General features: G+C 43.6%; 1 protein-coding gene across 3 annotated transcripts; it reads left to right on the plus strand.

Moving 5' to 3' along the window:
* Nucleotides 1–12,270: 12,270 nt before the first annotated feature.
* Nucleotides 12,271–14,338, plus strand: LOC311086275 (uncharacterized protein). Of its 3 annotated transcripts, none has more exons than XM_084119074.1 (5): nt 12,271–12,492; nt 12,840–12,971; nt 13,131–13,268; nt 13,541–13,864; nt 14,063–14,338. In XM_084119074.1, the coding sequence occupies exons 1-5, from the start codon at nt 12,408–12,410 to the stop codon at nt 14,215–14,217; spliced, it is 834 nt and encodes a 277-aa protein (XP_083975200.1). In that variant the 5' UTR covers nt 12,271–12,407; the 3' UTR covers nt 14,218–14,338. The 3 variants fall into 3 exon arrangements, with proteins under 3 accessions (XP_083975200.1, XP_083975199.1, XP_083975198.1); XM_084119073.1 differs by having other exon boundaries at nt 14,009–14,322; XM_084119072.1 differs by having other exon boundaries at nt 13,541–14,322.
* The last annotated feature ends 2,009 nt before the right edge of the window (nt 14,339–16,347 follow it).

A 16,347-nucleotide genomic window follows, 5' to 3' on the forward strand; every position in this document is an offset into this window, starting at 1 on the left:
CTGAACTATTTGGACGACTGGCTGATTCTAGCTCAATCACGCTCAGAGCTCGTGGAGCACAGGACCATTTTACTCGATCACCTCGAGAATCTAGGTCTCAGAGTCAATTGGGCGAAGAGCTCTCTGAACCCCAGTCAAACGATATCTTTTCTGGGCACAGTTCTGGACTCGCAGTCTATGATATCGCGGCTGTCATCACAGCGCGTGCTAGACATTCAGCGCGCAGCGAGCTCTTTCCGCTGCGGCGCGACCGTCCCGCTCAGGAAGTTTCAAAGGATGCTCGGTCTCATGGCCTCAGCATCATCAGTTCTTCAGCTGGGCTTGCTCCGCATGCGCCCCCTGAACTTCTGTTGAAAGCGCGGGTACCGCGCAGAGCGTGGGCATCCGGTCAGCTTCGTCTCAAGGTCGATCAGATTTGCTTTTCAGCTCTGAGACCTTGGAAAGCAAACGACTGGTACCAATCAGGTGTAAGCCTGGGGACTTCCTTCGAGGGTGAAAGTGGTGTCGACGGACGCCTCCACCTCGGGATGGGGAGCGCTGCTCGAGGGCAGACCGTTCTTCGGCCAGTGGTCAGAACGGGAAAAGCTCCAACATATCAACTGCCTGGAAATGCTGGCAGTGGACAACGCGCTGACGCGTTTTCGTCGTCAGATAAAGGGCCACCACATCTTAGTCCGCTCGGACAACATGTCAGTGGTGTCCTACATAAATCGCCAGGGCGGTCTCAGATCCCGAAATTTATACAGGCTGGCGAAACGCCTCCTGGTATGGGCTCAGCGCAACCTGCGCTCGCTGAGAGCAGTGCACGTGCCTGGGCTACAGAATTTGGGGCCAGACAGACTGTCCAGGAACAACATTCCGGCGAGCGAATGGTCTCTACACCCGCAAACAGTCCAACTGTTGTGGGAGAGATTCGGCAGAGCGGAAGTGGACCTGTTCGCGTCTCACGAAAACGCTCACTGCCCTGTGTTCTTTTCCAAGAGCAAGAGCGCGCTGGCCCAAGCGTGGCCGCGCTGCCTGCTCTATGCTTTTCCCCCAGTCTCTCTCCTGCCTCAGGTGATAGAATGTATCAGGGAAGTGAAATGCTCAGTGCTGCTCGTAGCGCCGCTCTGGAAGAACCAACCGTGGTTCCCAGTTCTGATGCAGTTAGCAGACACTGCCCCATGGCCAGTGCCATTGAGGAGGGACCTCCTCTCTCAGGCCAAAGGTTCAATTTGGCATCCTCACCCGGAGTTGTGGTCCCTTCATGTATGGGCGCTCAACGGGTACCCGCTGACCTCTCAGAGGGAGTGCTAAATACTATCACTCAGGCTAGAGCTCCATCTACCAGACGGCTCTATTCCTCGAAGTGGTCGGTATTCTCCAGCTGGTGCACAGCTCGGGGCTTTTCACCCTTCGACTGTGGGGTGACGGAGGTTCTCTCCTTCCTACAAGAGCTGCTGGATAAGGGCAGAGCCCCCTCCACACTCAAAGTCTATGTGGCGGCCATAGCAGCATTTTCTAAATCATTGCTCGGTCAGTCAATAGGAAGGAACGATTTAGTCATCCGCTTCCTCAGGGGAGCTAGGAGGCTGAATCCTCCCAGACCTCCCTCAGTCCCTATGTGGGACCTTTCTACAGTGCTGGAAGCCATGAAAGGTGACTCATTCGAGCCTATCCAAACGATTAGCCTTAAGCACTTGTCTTTCAAGACAGTGTTTTTGCTGGCTCTCGCTTCAGTGAAGCGCGTGGGTGACCTACACGCGCTCTCAGTGAGCGCGGCGTGCTTAGAGTTTGGGCCAAGCGACTCAAGAGTCATACTTAAACCTAGGCATGGTTACGTTCCAAAATCCCTCAACACACCGTTTCGGGCTCAGGTCATTTCCCTGTCCGCCCTACCGGTGTCGGGCGAGGAAGGGGACGCAAGCTTTCTTTGTCCAGTAAGGGCGCTAAGAGCTTATGTGTCTCGCTCGGCTGTTTTCAGACAGACAGAGCAGTTGTTTGTTTCGTTCAGCGGACGTTCCAAGGGACTGGCTGTTTCGAAACAGAGCCTATCCAGATGGATAGTTGACGCTATAGCGCTGGCGTACACTGCCAAGGGCTTACAGTGCCCGTTGGGTGTCAGAGCGCACTCCACGAGAGGCGTGGCCTCTTCGTGGGCTTGGTCTATCGGGATTTCCTTGCAAGACATATGTATGGCGGCAGGCTGGGCCTCGCCGTCTACATTTATACGGTTCTATAACCTAGAGGTTCCCGCCTTACAGGCTAAGCTGCTGTCGGTATAGACGAATCAGTGCTGTCTGATTAGGACGCTGAGATCGTGAGCGCTGCGCGCCGTCGACTGTTTATGCTATGGGCGGTATTGCGTAAGACCCGCTTTTCCCACATCAGTTCAGGCCTGTTCCGCCTTGTCTATGTGATGTCATGTTAGCATTTGCGTCTATGGACGCTGCTGTATATGGATAGAGGGATCCCCCTCCTTTTTTCCAGGACTCTCTGTGAGTCCCTCTGGTGATTGTGCACTGTAATTCCTGGGCTTCGCCTTCAGGTTTATTGGTGTTTGATCCCAGCACGCACGGCGCTTTGCATTGGATCCCCTAGCGTAAGATATTACGCAGTACGAGAGACCTCTCGTAAGAGAACGTACTCGGTTACTAACGTAACCTCGGTTCTCTCTAGAAGAGGGAATGAGTACTGCGTATCTTGCCGTGCATGCAACTCACTCTGGTTCGCTTCGGCGATGAAAAATCAGAGAATCAGCTTCCCGAGCCGTCCTTTACAGGACTAAGCCACGCCCGTTTCGGCGGGACGTGACGCAGAGGGCGCGAAGCGCCCTCATTGGCCTGACGTCACTTCAGGCCTCGCTCGGTAGGCTGATGCAGTTGCCGCAGAGCAGCCAATGGGCGCGCGAGCTGTCTCGCCCATGGCCGCGTGCTGCTGCAACGCGTTTTGCAATAATACAAAATTATAAGGATAATTTTTTGGCTTCAATATCTCGTGGAAAATAGGTTTTCCCCTAGCGTAAGATATTACGCAGTACTCGTTCCCTCTTCTAGAGAGAACCGAGGTTACGTTAGTAACCGAGTACGATCTATATTGTCTTAGAACTGTACTTTCTGACATATGGACATTACTTTGGCACATTATGTAGAAACATGAATTTTGTATAAAGCTGCTTCAAGGCATTGTGAAAGGCATTATACAAATACATGTACATTTAAAAATATATATATATATATATATATAATTAAAAATGCTGTAGTCTAAGGGTGAATACACTACATGATAGATATCTGTCCAAATTCCCAGTCTGGAGATGATCATTATCTAGAGTCTAGAATTATGAGTTTGTCATTTGTAAATAACCCTTTGCGGTAACACTTAATAATAACGTTCAGTTGTAAGTCATTTATAAGTGGTTAGTTAATGATGAACTAATCATTTACAAAACATTCATAAATGATTAGCAAGTGATATACTAACATTTTATGTATGTTTTGTAAATTCCGTTACAAGTCATTTACAAGTGATTAGTAAATGATTAACTAATCATTTACAAAACATGACTATGCGTTCATAAATGATTAATAAGTGATATGTTCATTATTTTATGTATGTTTTGTAGATTCAGTTATAAGTCATTTACAATTGATTAGTTAATGATTAACTAATCATTTACAAAACATGAATATGCGGTTCATAAATGTTTAATAAATGATGTTACATTTTTTGTATGTTTTGCTCACATTAGGTGCACAGTGGTTAGACTCCATGTGTTTCAGAGAAGACAGCTGTCTATACCCTCACCAGTCAGCACTTACACTGCAGTACACACTACACTACACACTACACTACACTACACTACACACTACAGAAGACAGCTGTCTATACCCTCACCAGTCAGCACTTACACTGCAGTACACACTACACTACACTACACTACACACTACAGAAGAGCTGTCTATACCCTCACCAGTCAGCACTTACACTGCAGTACACACTACACTACACACTACAGAAGACAGCTGTCTATACCCTCACCAGTCAGCACTTACACTGCAGTACACACTACACTACACACTACAGAAGACAGCTGTCTATACCCTCACCAGTCAGCACTTACACTGCACTACACACTACACTACACACTACAGTGTTCAACACAATGATGTGTAAACGCATGAATTAATCATTTACAACACTTTCTGCATGCCCCTAATCTAAAGTGTAAACTATTCATCACTTGTAAATGTGTTACACATCATTCGTAGAAACGATTCGTTGATCTTATGCCTTTTTGATTCTTAAAGTGGTAATCTATGAATTGTAGATTCTACAATGTAGAAGACGAACGGGTCACAGTTGCGCATGACTGGAACATTGACTTGACTTTTTTTGCGCTCGATGGCTTAGGGTCAGGGACAGTCACAGGGTCAGCGACAAGGGAAGGGGATGTTACTTTTTTATTTACACTGCAGAGAAGTTCTGTTTGACGAACTAACAACTCCCAGATCTCAATCTGTTTGCCTTGAACCTACAAGAACAATACAATTAGCTATGATTATTTTGCCCTTCTGTATTATTATTATTTATAATAATAATAATAATGAGTTTTCATACATGTATGGCCTACTGTATTATTTTTAGCATTATTGTTAGTTAGCATACTACTCTTTTCTTTTAATAAACCATGGTTAATTTCTGAATGCTATGCCTTTGTGTAATGAATTACTTGCCTTTTCATCTCTTGCAATCCACTCGTTCTTGAAGCGTGGATCTAATAATGCAGCCAGAATATCGTGGGTGTCGTCATAAAACCTTTGATAACGAGTCGAAAAGTTCTCAGCTAGAGTTTCTGCGAATGCGGCTATTTCCAGTGGAGTGTCACTGGAAACATCAGACATCATTCTGTGTATTTCTGCAACTGCCGGTAGGATCATCCCCAGGTTTCCCAGTTCCTTTTGTAAACTGTCTTGTCAGTTCAGCAAATGGTGTGAGTACTCTCACTAAGCCTTGAAGAATGAGGACATCATTGCATGTGATTTTCCCATCATCTGTGATCGACGTCAGCCTGTTTTGCCACAGCGTGTCCTTCTCAAACATTTTCAGCACCGACTCGATCATCCGCAACAAACTGTTCCATCTGGTTGCACATGCAGTTGTGGGATGAACACCTAATTTGTCGATTTCCTCTGTGTTCAGTGTGCTTTTTCTTACTGTTTTGACTACTTTTCCAACCTTGTTGATTATTGAATTGATTGCATTGTGCTTCGCGATTGCGTAATTGCCAGTTGGAGTAGTGGATCGGACATCTCAGGTGAAGATTTGATTTTGTGACGTAGTGCTTTACCATCATGTTCAATTGGATGGCCAGCTGGTCTGCATGGAGCTGCAGGAGTGCAACATCTGGAGCATCACCCTCACCAACCGTCTCCCTGTCCCCGACATATTGGTCCAGCTGATCCCCGAATTCGCTAAAACCAGGCAGATTGAAGGCTTTTACCATATTGCTGGCGCTATCAGTTACTACTCTGATCACACCACGCTGAATTTTCCAGCGTCTCAGGACCTCCTCATATTTTTCATAAATGTGCTTCGCTGTGTGGTGTCCCTGAATGTGTTCACAACTCAGCAGAACAGTGTGCCCTTGGAAGTTTTCATCTACAAAACTGCCCATGATAGCCAGAAAACTGTGACCTCGTCGGCTCGTCCAAATATCAAGGGCCACTGAGAGTCCATTGCAGTTCTGTAGCAGAATGCGCAATTTATTCTCCAACTCTAAAAAAGCATGTGGCATGAGTCACGGACCGTGCTGTAGCAAGGTGGGGTGTAGCCAGGCTGTGCAATGTTCGCAAAATAGCGCATCCCTTCTCTTTCTCCTTTGGTGAGTGGCTCATAGTCCATGTAGATCATTTTAAAGAAAGCCTGGTCTATTTCACTCTTCCTCTCCTGTGAAATATTTATTTTTGTCGTTCTTTGTTGAAAGAAGCCTTTAAATTTACTGCTCTGTGTCTCTTTATATGTTTGCTGTGATTTTTTTCTCTGCAAATAAATGTAAATTGAACATATTATGGCGCTAAAATTAAATGTAAATAATAAGTAGCCTAAATGCTGCAAAATATTTACAAATGTATTAATTCTGCGTTGATGGTTTAGGTTGTTCAAGCTGAATAATACCGACCTTCAGATTTTTTTTCCACGTGTGAGCGAAAAACTTGATCGTGTTTTCTTGAAAATATCATTAAAAGCATGTGTAAAATTAATTACATGATATATACTTTATATAAATGTTTGTGAAAGTACTAGTAAAACAATACAAATGCAAACAAATGCAAAATATGATTAGAAACATTTTGAGTCCCCCTCCGTTGCCTCACAGTGGTTTGGTCGTGGCTCGTGATTCGTAATTGAGCGATAGAGGAGCGTTTTCGGAGCGAGAGAAAATCACAATGCTCTGACATAAAAAAAAATCCGCTCCTCGCTCCTGGCAAAATCACGCAACTCCGCTCCTCGCTCCTCTCCCACTCCACACTGCTCACATACTCTGTACAGTTTGACAAGAGTTTACAGTTTGACAAAAGCCAAGGTTCTGTTTTATTGCGAGTGTACACAAATATAAGTAAACACTTTGCAGTTTGAATGTCCTGTATGAACAAAATGACGGAGTATGTTTTTATGTTTATGCTGTTCGATCGCGCCCGCGCCTCTCTCTCTCTGACACACACACACAACATATTCCAGCACTGCAATCTTGACATCGCAGCCTGTTCACATAGACAGTATATAAACTGGACACAGAGGCCCCATTGGATTCAACGAAGACAAGTGAAGTCAATTAGAAGCTCTCACTTACTGGGGGTCAAGTGTACTGCGCAGACTCAAACTGAGCTTGACGACGTAGATGTGACGTGAGCATCCCGTCTGTCTTCTAGGAGCTGTGCCAAGAGAAATCTGAATTATTCCCTTCCGAAACTTACAGAGACGGAGAGTGTGAGTAGGAGGTGTCCATGAGTTAGGAGCAGGAGCAACTTTTGCTAAGTATTCTGATTAATTATTTTGTCATGTTGCCTCCACGTCCCCCCAATTGCCCGCAAGCTTCTCCTCATGTCCATACGGTAATTTCTCTACTGTGCGACAGAGAGTCGCGTGGTTATGACGCAATCGTTAGCCTATTTTTACAAAAATATCTTCTACAGGGCCATAACGTAAGATAAAAGGTAATGGAGCCTTTTATACATTTTCGTGTTTCTTTAGAAATAAATAATGGACAAATGGAGTCTTAAACGCCTCAGATGTAAAGTTATTCGCTGTCAAAGTGACGCCAAAATGAATGGGAGTCAATGGAATGCTAACAGCAGGTAGGGGTCCGCTAATCAATGGCAGCGCCCGGGGAAGCTTCAAAATAATATGAAACCCTGCCCCCCTGCCTCATTATAGCCACAGAGCTTCAGAGCTAAGGCGGAGCTACAGATTAGGTGTCCCTAAAGAACCCGCGTATCTAACAGTAGTTCTGCATTACATTTATTAATTTGCACGCGAGTTTTATCTATTTTTATACCGTATTCTCTGTGTATATTCATGCACCGAACCGTGACGCCAGTACCGTACCGTTTCGGTTCAATACGAATACATGTACCGTTCCACCCCTATACTGTATATATATAACTGTTCTTGCAGATAATATAATATTAATAAAATGAACGGCCACTTAAGTGCACTTAAAGAGAGTCAACTTTCATGACTGTTTCATAAGTAGCCTATACACTTTATAAAATACACTTTTTTATAATGTAAAATTAAAAGTTTTACTTTAAAGTACATTTTAATAATATTTAATATTTCAATTTAACTCAGTAGAATTATAAAATTACATTATATACTTAAATCTTACTTAAGTGGGTTAAAAAGTCACTCTTTGGTGTTTGTGTCATGACATCATGGTGTTTAGTCATGTGACTGTGACATGAAAGAACCAATGAGGTTTGATGTTATTGTTGTGTCACCATATTTTATTTGGCCTCTGTAAACCGCTGAGACATTCTTCTAAATATCTTCTGTTTTGTCTCACAATAGACTTAAAGGTCCCATTTTTCCTGTGTTTTTGATGCTTTGATTGTGTTTACATGTGTTCATGTTTCGCGTGTAAAAAAACACAGTATTTTTCACACAATTTACTTCTGTATACCGCTGTTTTCACTGTCCGAAAAACGGGCTGATGACTTCCTTGTTCTATGAAGTCCCTCCTTCAGAAATACGTTACGAGTTCTGATTGTGCCAACGGTTCCTGTGTTGTGATTCGACAGCAGCTTAGCGCACGTTGCCCGGAAAGGTCACGCCTCTTACCATAACGTGGAGATGTATGCGCTCAGTGATATTATAAACATGTCTTTAATATATTACCTTATCAATTTGAGCCGGAATCAGACCCAGAGAACATAGATGAAGAGGATCGATCAGAACCTGTTGCAGGATGTTTCACGATGGTAAGCTGTTTATTTAGTAGTTGTCATACTTTTACGTTTGGCTGTTACCTTGAATTGGTTAAATTGTAATGTTAAATGTTACAAACTGTTATAAAAGCTTGTGGTATATGGTTTTGTCTGTCTGTCGAATTAACAATGCTGTTGTTGAATTTTTAAAATAAGTGCATTGTTTATTCCTACCTTAGTTACACGTGAGCACGAGTTTTGATTAGTAATATGTTTTATAGGTGTACATGTGGTAACTGTGACAAAATGCCAATGGAGGTTGAAAACATCTGCTGCAAAGAAATACAAAAAGTACAATTTTATATAAATACACTTTATTTTCACCATGAATATAGCCTTAAAAGCTGCCATGTTGTGTAAAAGAAATCGTTGCCATGCATTACAATAATTGATTTATTAAAAGTTGAATGTTACGTGACTGCACATTAAATTATTACTGCCTCACATCAATGTATAGGAAACGCAATTCTTCCTCTTCTCCGTGGGAGCGCAACAAGATCACGCCCCATTTTTTGTGTATTCCTGTGGGCGGAGGTTAGTCAAAAAACTGTTCTAGTGACGTCATTAAAGCAGGAAGTAGAGGGATGTAGTCCAAACCGGCCGTTCGCTGTAGGCTTTGAAAGGGGACTTCTGTTAAATAAAATATCTCGCTTGGCACTGAACTTTGAGCTTTACAATTTTACAGGTATTATTTATGCTCTAACAGCAACATTACACACTAACTATAGATTGAAAAATGGGATCACGAAGAACAGGACCTTTAAAGTCATACAGGTTTGGAGCGACATGAGGGAGAGTAAATGATGATACTAATGATATAAAACTAGGCACTGATGAAATACTGCTGACATTCATTTCAGGAAACCATGAATCTGTGGTTTGAACCAGACAGTAAAAACTTACCATGCAAGATCTTTAACCACTTCACCAACTCTGGATTCATGTAACTTTAATGTTTGTATGACAGTAGTTTTATGTGTCATTCCCTGTCATTGGTTTGTCCTCCAGAAACAGCTGAAGGAGACGCAGATGAAGATCCGTCAGAGAATCCAGCAGAGACAGAAAGATCTTCAGCATCTGAGAGAGGCTGTGAAGTCTCATAAGGTGAGTCTGGAGAAGAAGAGAAGTTTGAGACGTCTCAGTTTGGACTCTGTCAGTCGTGCTGAAGCCACTGTGTGATTGTGATGTGTGTGTAACAGCGCTCTGCACAGACAGCAGTGGAGGACAGTGAGAGGATCTTCACTGAGATAATCCGCTCCATTGAGAGAAGCCGCTCTGAGGTCACACAGCGGATCAGAGATCAGGAAAAGACTGCAGCGAGTCGAGCTGAAGGACGACTGGAGCGACTGGAGCAGGAGATCAATGATCTGAGGAGGAGAGACGCTGAGCTGGAGCAGCTTTCACACACACAAGATCACATCCAGTTCCTGCAGGTAACAGAGATCTAGAAGAACAGGATCATAGTGGACTTGAGCAAGATCCTGCTATGACAGAGAAACATTTCATGAGAGCAGAATGAGCCGTTGACTGAGATGTTGTCAGGAATTCAGTCAGATTCAGTCAAGTGTTGTGTTATCATATAATCATCAGTCAGACTCTCATCTGATCATCTTCTTTTTAAAGAGACACGCTTACAAAGCCCTGGAAAATTTACCATTAAATATTAACTCATTTTTCCTTCTGGTTTCTTCTGTCTTGATGAAATCAGTGAACTTGATGGTATCAATATCCAGCCAACTAGATTTTCATCCTCTTTTTAATGAAATCTTTAATTTCTACTAAAATATTTTAGTCCATCCTCAACTTTCTACTTGTCCACACATAGTTTTATTATCCAAACCACTTGGAAAGTTCACACAGTCCCTCGTGAAAAAGAAGTGTCATTAATTGAATGTGAAGCAAATACTTTTAAAACAGGTGCTAGGAGTACTGCGGTGGCTGTTGTGGCTGTTTAAATCTAGCCGGTTTAGTGTTTATTGTCGTAAATACAATGCTGCTGGAAGTGACGATTCTGTCTGACCAATCAGTGATCTGCAGTGTTTTCACGTCACATTTTAGTATCGGTACGGTACGCTTGGAACCTCAACAGAGGTGGTACCATTTAAAGCGAGCCGAAGCGAGACATACCGTACCGTACCATGCAGTGGAAATGCGCCATAAGTGAGCCGTACCGAACCGAGCCGTACCGTACCATGCAGTGGAAAAGCGCCATTTGTTCATTTGAAATCATTCTGTTGTAATAATCTTTTGTCATGCTTTAAAGAAGTGCAGTTATTTTGATTTTGACCAACATACTAAAGCACATGTAAAGTACTTGATTATAATTAAAACTTTAATGTGTTATAACTCTAGGAGCCGGGGCCCCACCCTGGAGCCAGGCCAGGGGTTGGGACTTGTATGTGAGTGCCTGGTGGCCGGGCCTCCCCCATGAGGCCTCAACCAAACATGACTCAAGACCAACAGTCAGATGAAACTTAACCTGACTAAAGCCGGGTGCACGATTTTGGCCGTCTGAGACTAATTTTGCAATTCCTAAAAGATTCCTTTGATTCTTGGCTAAAATCTGAAGTCTTTGATTTGACATGTTCACCGACAGCTGATTAATGACCGCTGAGAAACAGCGGTTCTGACGAAACAGCGTTTCATCCTCTGTATAGTCCAGGAAGTCCTGTCTAATCAGTTAAGGTTGTGTGGTAAAAAAATAGGGTAAAAACAGTCTGCAGTGGCAAATTTGGCTCTCAGTCCTGCAGTGTGACTTTTGTGACTTTTCCTACAACGACCATCAAATTGTCTTCGTTTTTCAAGACAAGCCATGACCAAAATTAACGTTAGAGATTTCTTTGTAGCCACCATTTCAATCCCGCTTACGATGAAGGAACGTGTCATTGATTGATGATGTAAAACTCCAGACGAGTTTTCTCGCGTGCATCCGTTTTTAATGCCGTACAGTTTGATATTAATGACAACTGAGATCTTACAGTGTGACATGGCTTACAGCCATGGACTGGATGGACTGCATTTATATAACGCACGTATTTATGGCCACTTTACATATAAGCGCCTCACATTCACCCATTCACTCACTCATTCATACACCGACAGCGGTGTCAGCCATGCAAGGCGCCATCCAGCTCGTCGGGAGCAGCTGGTTAAGTGTCTTGCTCATGGACACCTCGTCACTTGGTCAGGTGGACCCGGGGATTGAACCACCAACCTTCTGGTTTGTAGACAACCTACATGAACCAATGAGCCACTGCCACCAGTGATGATCATGTTCGTACAGTCTAACAAGCAACAATCGTGAAGGACTATTATAAATCACACAGTGTGCACCCGGCTTTACAGTCATTATGTAGAATAGAGGACAATAGCAGTACTGGATTGCTGAAAAAAAAAAAAAAGATGTGAATACAGTTGAAGTGTGTGGAGCAAGACAAAAGGCTTAGAGTAGAGTAAAATGCAATTATTGTTGGTGTATATTCTATGCAGATTTATGGCAAAAGTTTTCACAAGACATCCACTTTCCTGCAGATTTTAGGTGAAAGAGGTGTAGGAGTTAGTCATAATAACAACTTGTAAACTTGTCGTCATCTTTATCATCTCCTAATTACAGTAATTATTACAACATCTGGCGTGAACGCAGCGCTCTGCTCCCCCAAAGCTAATCAAACACACCTGAACAAGCTAATCAAGGTCTTCAAGATTAGACTACTTGAAAGCTACAGGCAGGTGAGGTTGATTAGTGTTGGAGTTACCCAGGCCTCCTTGGAACTTTAAAAAAACGCGTTTTCCAAAAAAACACATACAGCAATTTATATTGCGGGATTTAGCAGCACATGTTTCTGTTGTAGTTTTGTGTGCACGCCTGACTGTCCCTCCTGACTGACTAATTCAGTGCGTTTTTCAGCAGAGTTGATTGTGAGATCGCAAGTCGAGAGGATGACAGCTGGAGTGTACTGCTCGTTTAGTGCTGTTTTATTGTGTCTGTATGCATGTTTGAGCACAACACATGCTGGAGTCGCAGGTGAGAAGATCTTTTAGCTTCACGGCCTGAAGAAATGCAGAAGAAGTGCCTTACAAAATATGACTTCTTTTGAACATGTAGCTACAGTATGTTTAGATGCAATAGTAAACTTGTGAAAAACATATTAACTGTCCATGTCTTCTATCTGCATTGTGCTTCTATTACACACCCCACCAGTAGTGGGGTAGGTTGTAACCGTACTCTTTGTCTTTAAAACTAATTGACATGCTAATTGACATGACAATTGATATATTTAAAGTTTGAGACATGCATTTAAAAACCCTGATTTCTAAATATTGAAACTGTTACATCTCTACTTGGTCCCCCTTAATGATCCTCTTCTGTAGTGTCCGGTCAGTGTCCGGTGATGCTGACGGTCGTGCCGTCCCGCCGAGGATGTACTTCTGATAAAGACTGCTCTGGAGGACACAAATGCTGTCAATTCCCCTGTGGGCCCGCATGTGTGCCGCCCGTTTTCAGTGAGTTTCAATTAATGATGGATTCTAGAGGCCTCCCAAAAGAAACCCTGAGAATTTTCTTTTGTACAAATTTTCTCTCAGAAGTTGCTAGTAAACCTCACAAATAACTGCAGAGAAACAAGTAACGTATTGATATAAACATGAATCTTTGTATAACAGCAAAGCCAGGAGAGTGTCCAAGCACCAAAACTGGAGGAGGAAATTGTGCTGAGATGTGTTACTATGACAGTGACTGTCCGAACAATGAGAAATGCTGCAGCAATGGATGTGGACATGAGTGTATGGCTCCTTATACAGGTAGTTGTATTATATTTGGTTATCTAGTGTTTGGGTCAGCTTTTTTATTTTCCAGTGTGCCTTTTATAATTCGGTTGTCATATCCTACTCGATGACCAAAAATCCTGAATTTAGCACATGGCACAGTTTCACAGAATAGCTTTACAACTTTAATAAAGATGATGAATATTTAAAATGCATTTCACTCCGTAAGACTTGCTATTCATGATTTGAATTTTGTACTGAATGCCACTGAAAGGAAAGCCTAAAGCTGACTATCTGTATCCCTCCAGTGAAGCCTGCGGCCGAACCTCCAAAGCCTCCCGTAAAGCCTCCCGTGAAGCCTGCGGCCGAACCTCCAAAGCCTCCCGTGAAGCCTGCGGCCGAACCTCCAAAGCCTCCCGTGAAGCCTGCGGCCGAACCTCCAAAGCCTCCCGTGAAGCCTGCGGCCGAACCTCCAAAGCCTCCAGTGAAGCCTGCGGCCGAACCTCCAAAGCCTCCAGTGAAGCCTGCGGCCGAACCTCCAAAGCCTCCCGTGAAGCCTGTGGCCGAGCCTCCAGTGAAGCCTGCGGCCGAACCTCCAAAGCCTGCAGCTGAACTGCCGACGCAACCAGAGTGTGCCGGTCACCACGGAGTTCACGGTCACCACGGAGTTCACGGTCACCACGGAGTTCACGGTCACCACGGAGTTCACGGTCACCACGGAGTTCACGGTCACCACGGAGTTCACGGTCACCACGGAGTTCACGGTCACCACGGAGTTCACGGTCACCACGGAGTTCACGGTCACCACGGAGTTCACGGTCACCACGGAGTTCACGGTCACCACGGAGTTCACGGTCACCACGGAGTTCACAGTCACCACGGAGGTCACGGTCACCACGGTCACAGAGGTCACCACAGAGATCACGGTCACCACAGTCACGGAGATCACGGTCCCGGTGATCACGATTGCCAATGCAAGCCGTAACCATATTGATTTGCCGAACTCATGCTGGAGTTCTTTTACAGATCAATTCAATGCTTTATTCATTTGGAATTTTCCCTGTTTATCACCAAATAAATATATTTAATTAAATGTTTGTTTTGCTTGATTGGAGTTTGTTTTGGTATTAAAAGACTTCTCCATTTCTGTGGTTGTCCTCTACGCCACCAGAGAAGTTTCTTCCTCTGTATAGTCAAGGAAGTTGGTTTATCCTGTCTAATCCGTGAAGGTTAACTGTTAACAAACGTTATCCTCTGCAGTGCCGGAGGAGAGTCATTCTCTGTATAGTAAGGGAAAATGTATCCTCTGCTCATTCAGGGAAGGTTAACAGCTGTTAGTTCATGTTAACAAGGTGGTTTTGTCAGGGAAGTACTGCCAGGAAAACCTCACAAAATGGTTCAAATGAAATGCTACATTAATCCCAACGACTGAGAAGGGTGGTCTCGCTATGCCTTTGTGGACAGACGGGGAGTTCAAATCATTGTTAGGATGGCACATGGACTCAATAGTGACTAAGTCAGATTGGATTTAACAAAGAAATCTGGGATTCACACAAAGTAGGGTCTATTGAAGAATGCAAAAAGGTGCATGTGTTCAGAAGAGAACCGTGAATGAATTATCTGCTGCAACAGCACAGACAATTTACCTTATCCATTGCACAAGAACAAGCTCTGTGTATTGCTAAGTTAAAAGAACAAAACCAACATATTACACTAGTCCTGTCTCACTAAAAAGGTGGGCCATGAGGCCTGTGGAATAACAAATTTAAGAATCTATTTCAGATATGCTTCCTTACATAACATCACGGTGAAGAATATTGTATTTAGCTTTTAAGGTTAAGATGACTCTCACACGATTGATTCTGCTCAGCAAAGTTGCAATTCCTGTTTCACCTTTTGTCTTTAATGGCTCGAGCCCGTAGCCCCAGACGCACCTTTTGTCTTTAATGGCTCGAGCCCCAGCCCTAGACGATGAATAGTCAGACTGATGGGATTAGCGTCTATGCATTTTGAATGATAGTGTTATGCTGATTGGGGCTGTTTTCTCTTGATTGGGCAGAATTGTTGAGCAACCAGATAACCTGCCTAACCGGTTTTCGCTTGATAGAATCAAATCACTGAAAGATTCATCCCTACATTTGCATGCTTTGTTTGGATTTGTCTCCACCTCCAAAAGTCCCTCCTCCTTGTAAATGTATAAAAACTATACTGTATAGAACTTAGTCAGACTGTTAGATGAAATTTGGAAGTCTACAGCATCACAGCCAAGTCCTCAATAAAGAAAAACTTCTGCTTGAAAGATATCCCAAAACATCTCCTGGTTCTGCTTCGATGAAGGAATAAGTTTCCAACAGGCCTTAACCAAATGTGACTCAAAACCAACAGTCAGATGAAACTTAACCTGACTAAAGCCGGGTGCACACTGCGATTTTGGCCGTCTGAGACTAATTTTGCAAATCCTAAAAGATTCCTTTGATCCTTGGCTAAAATCTGAAGTCTTTAATTTGACATGTTCACTGACAGCTGATTAATGACCGTTGAGATCAAATTTGACCTCTGACGAAACAGCGTTTCATCCTCTGTATAGTCCAGGAAATTGGTTTATCCTGTCTAATCAGTTAAGGTTGTGTGGTAAAGAAATAGGGTAAAAACAGTCTGCAGTATCAAATTTGGCTCTCAGTCCTGCAGTGTGACAACTTTTCCTACAACGACCATCAAATTGTCTTCGTTTTTCAAGACAAGCCATGACCAAAATTAACGTTAGAGATTTCTTTGTAGCCACCATTTCAATCCCGCTTACGATGAAGGAACGTGTCATTGATTGATGATGTAAAACTCCGAACAAGTTTTCTCGCATTCCTCCGTTTTTAATGCGTCTTGACTGCCGTACAGTTTGATATTAATGACAACTGAGATCTTACAGTGTGACATGGCTTACAGCGATGGGCTGCATTTATATATCACAGAAAGCATCACTCGCATACAGCAGCATACAACAACATACAGCATCACTTATTCATACACCGACGGCGGTGTCAGCCATGCAAGGCAAGCTCGTCGGGAGCAGCTGGGATTAGGTGTCTTGCTCATGGACACCTCGTCACTTGGTCAGGTG

Source organism: Abramis brama (assembly GCF_963993115.1).
Source record: "Abramis brama genome assembly, chromosome: 1".
Lineage (NCBI taxonomy): Eukaryota > Metazoa > Chordata > Actinopteri > Cypriniformes > Leuciscidae > Abramis > Abramis brama.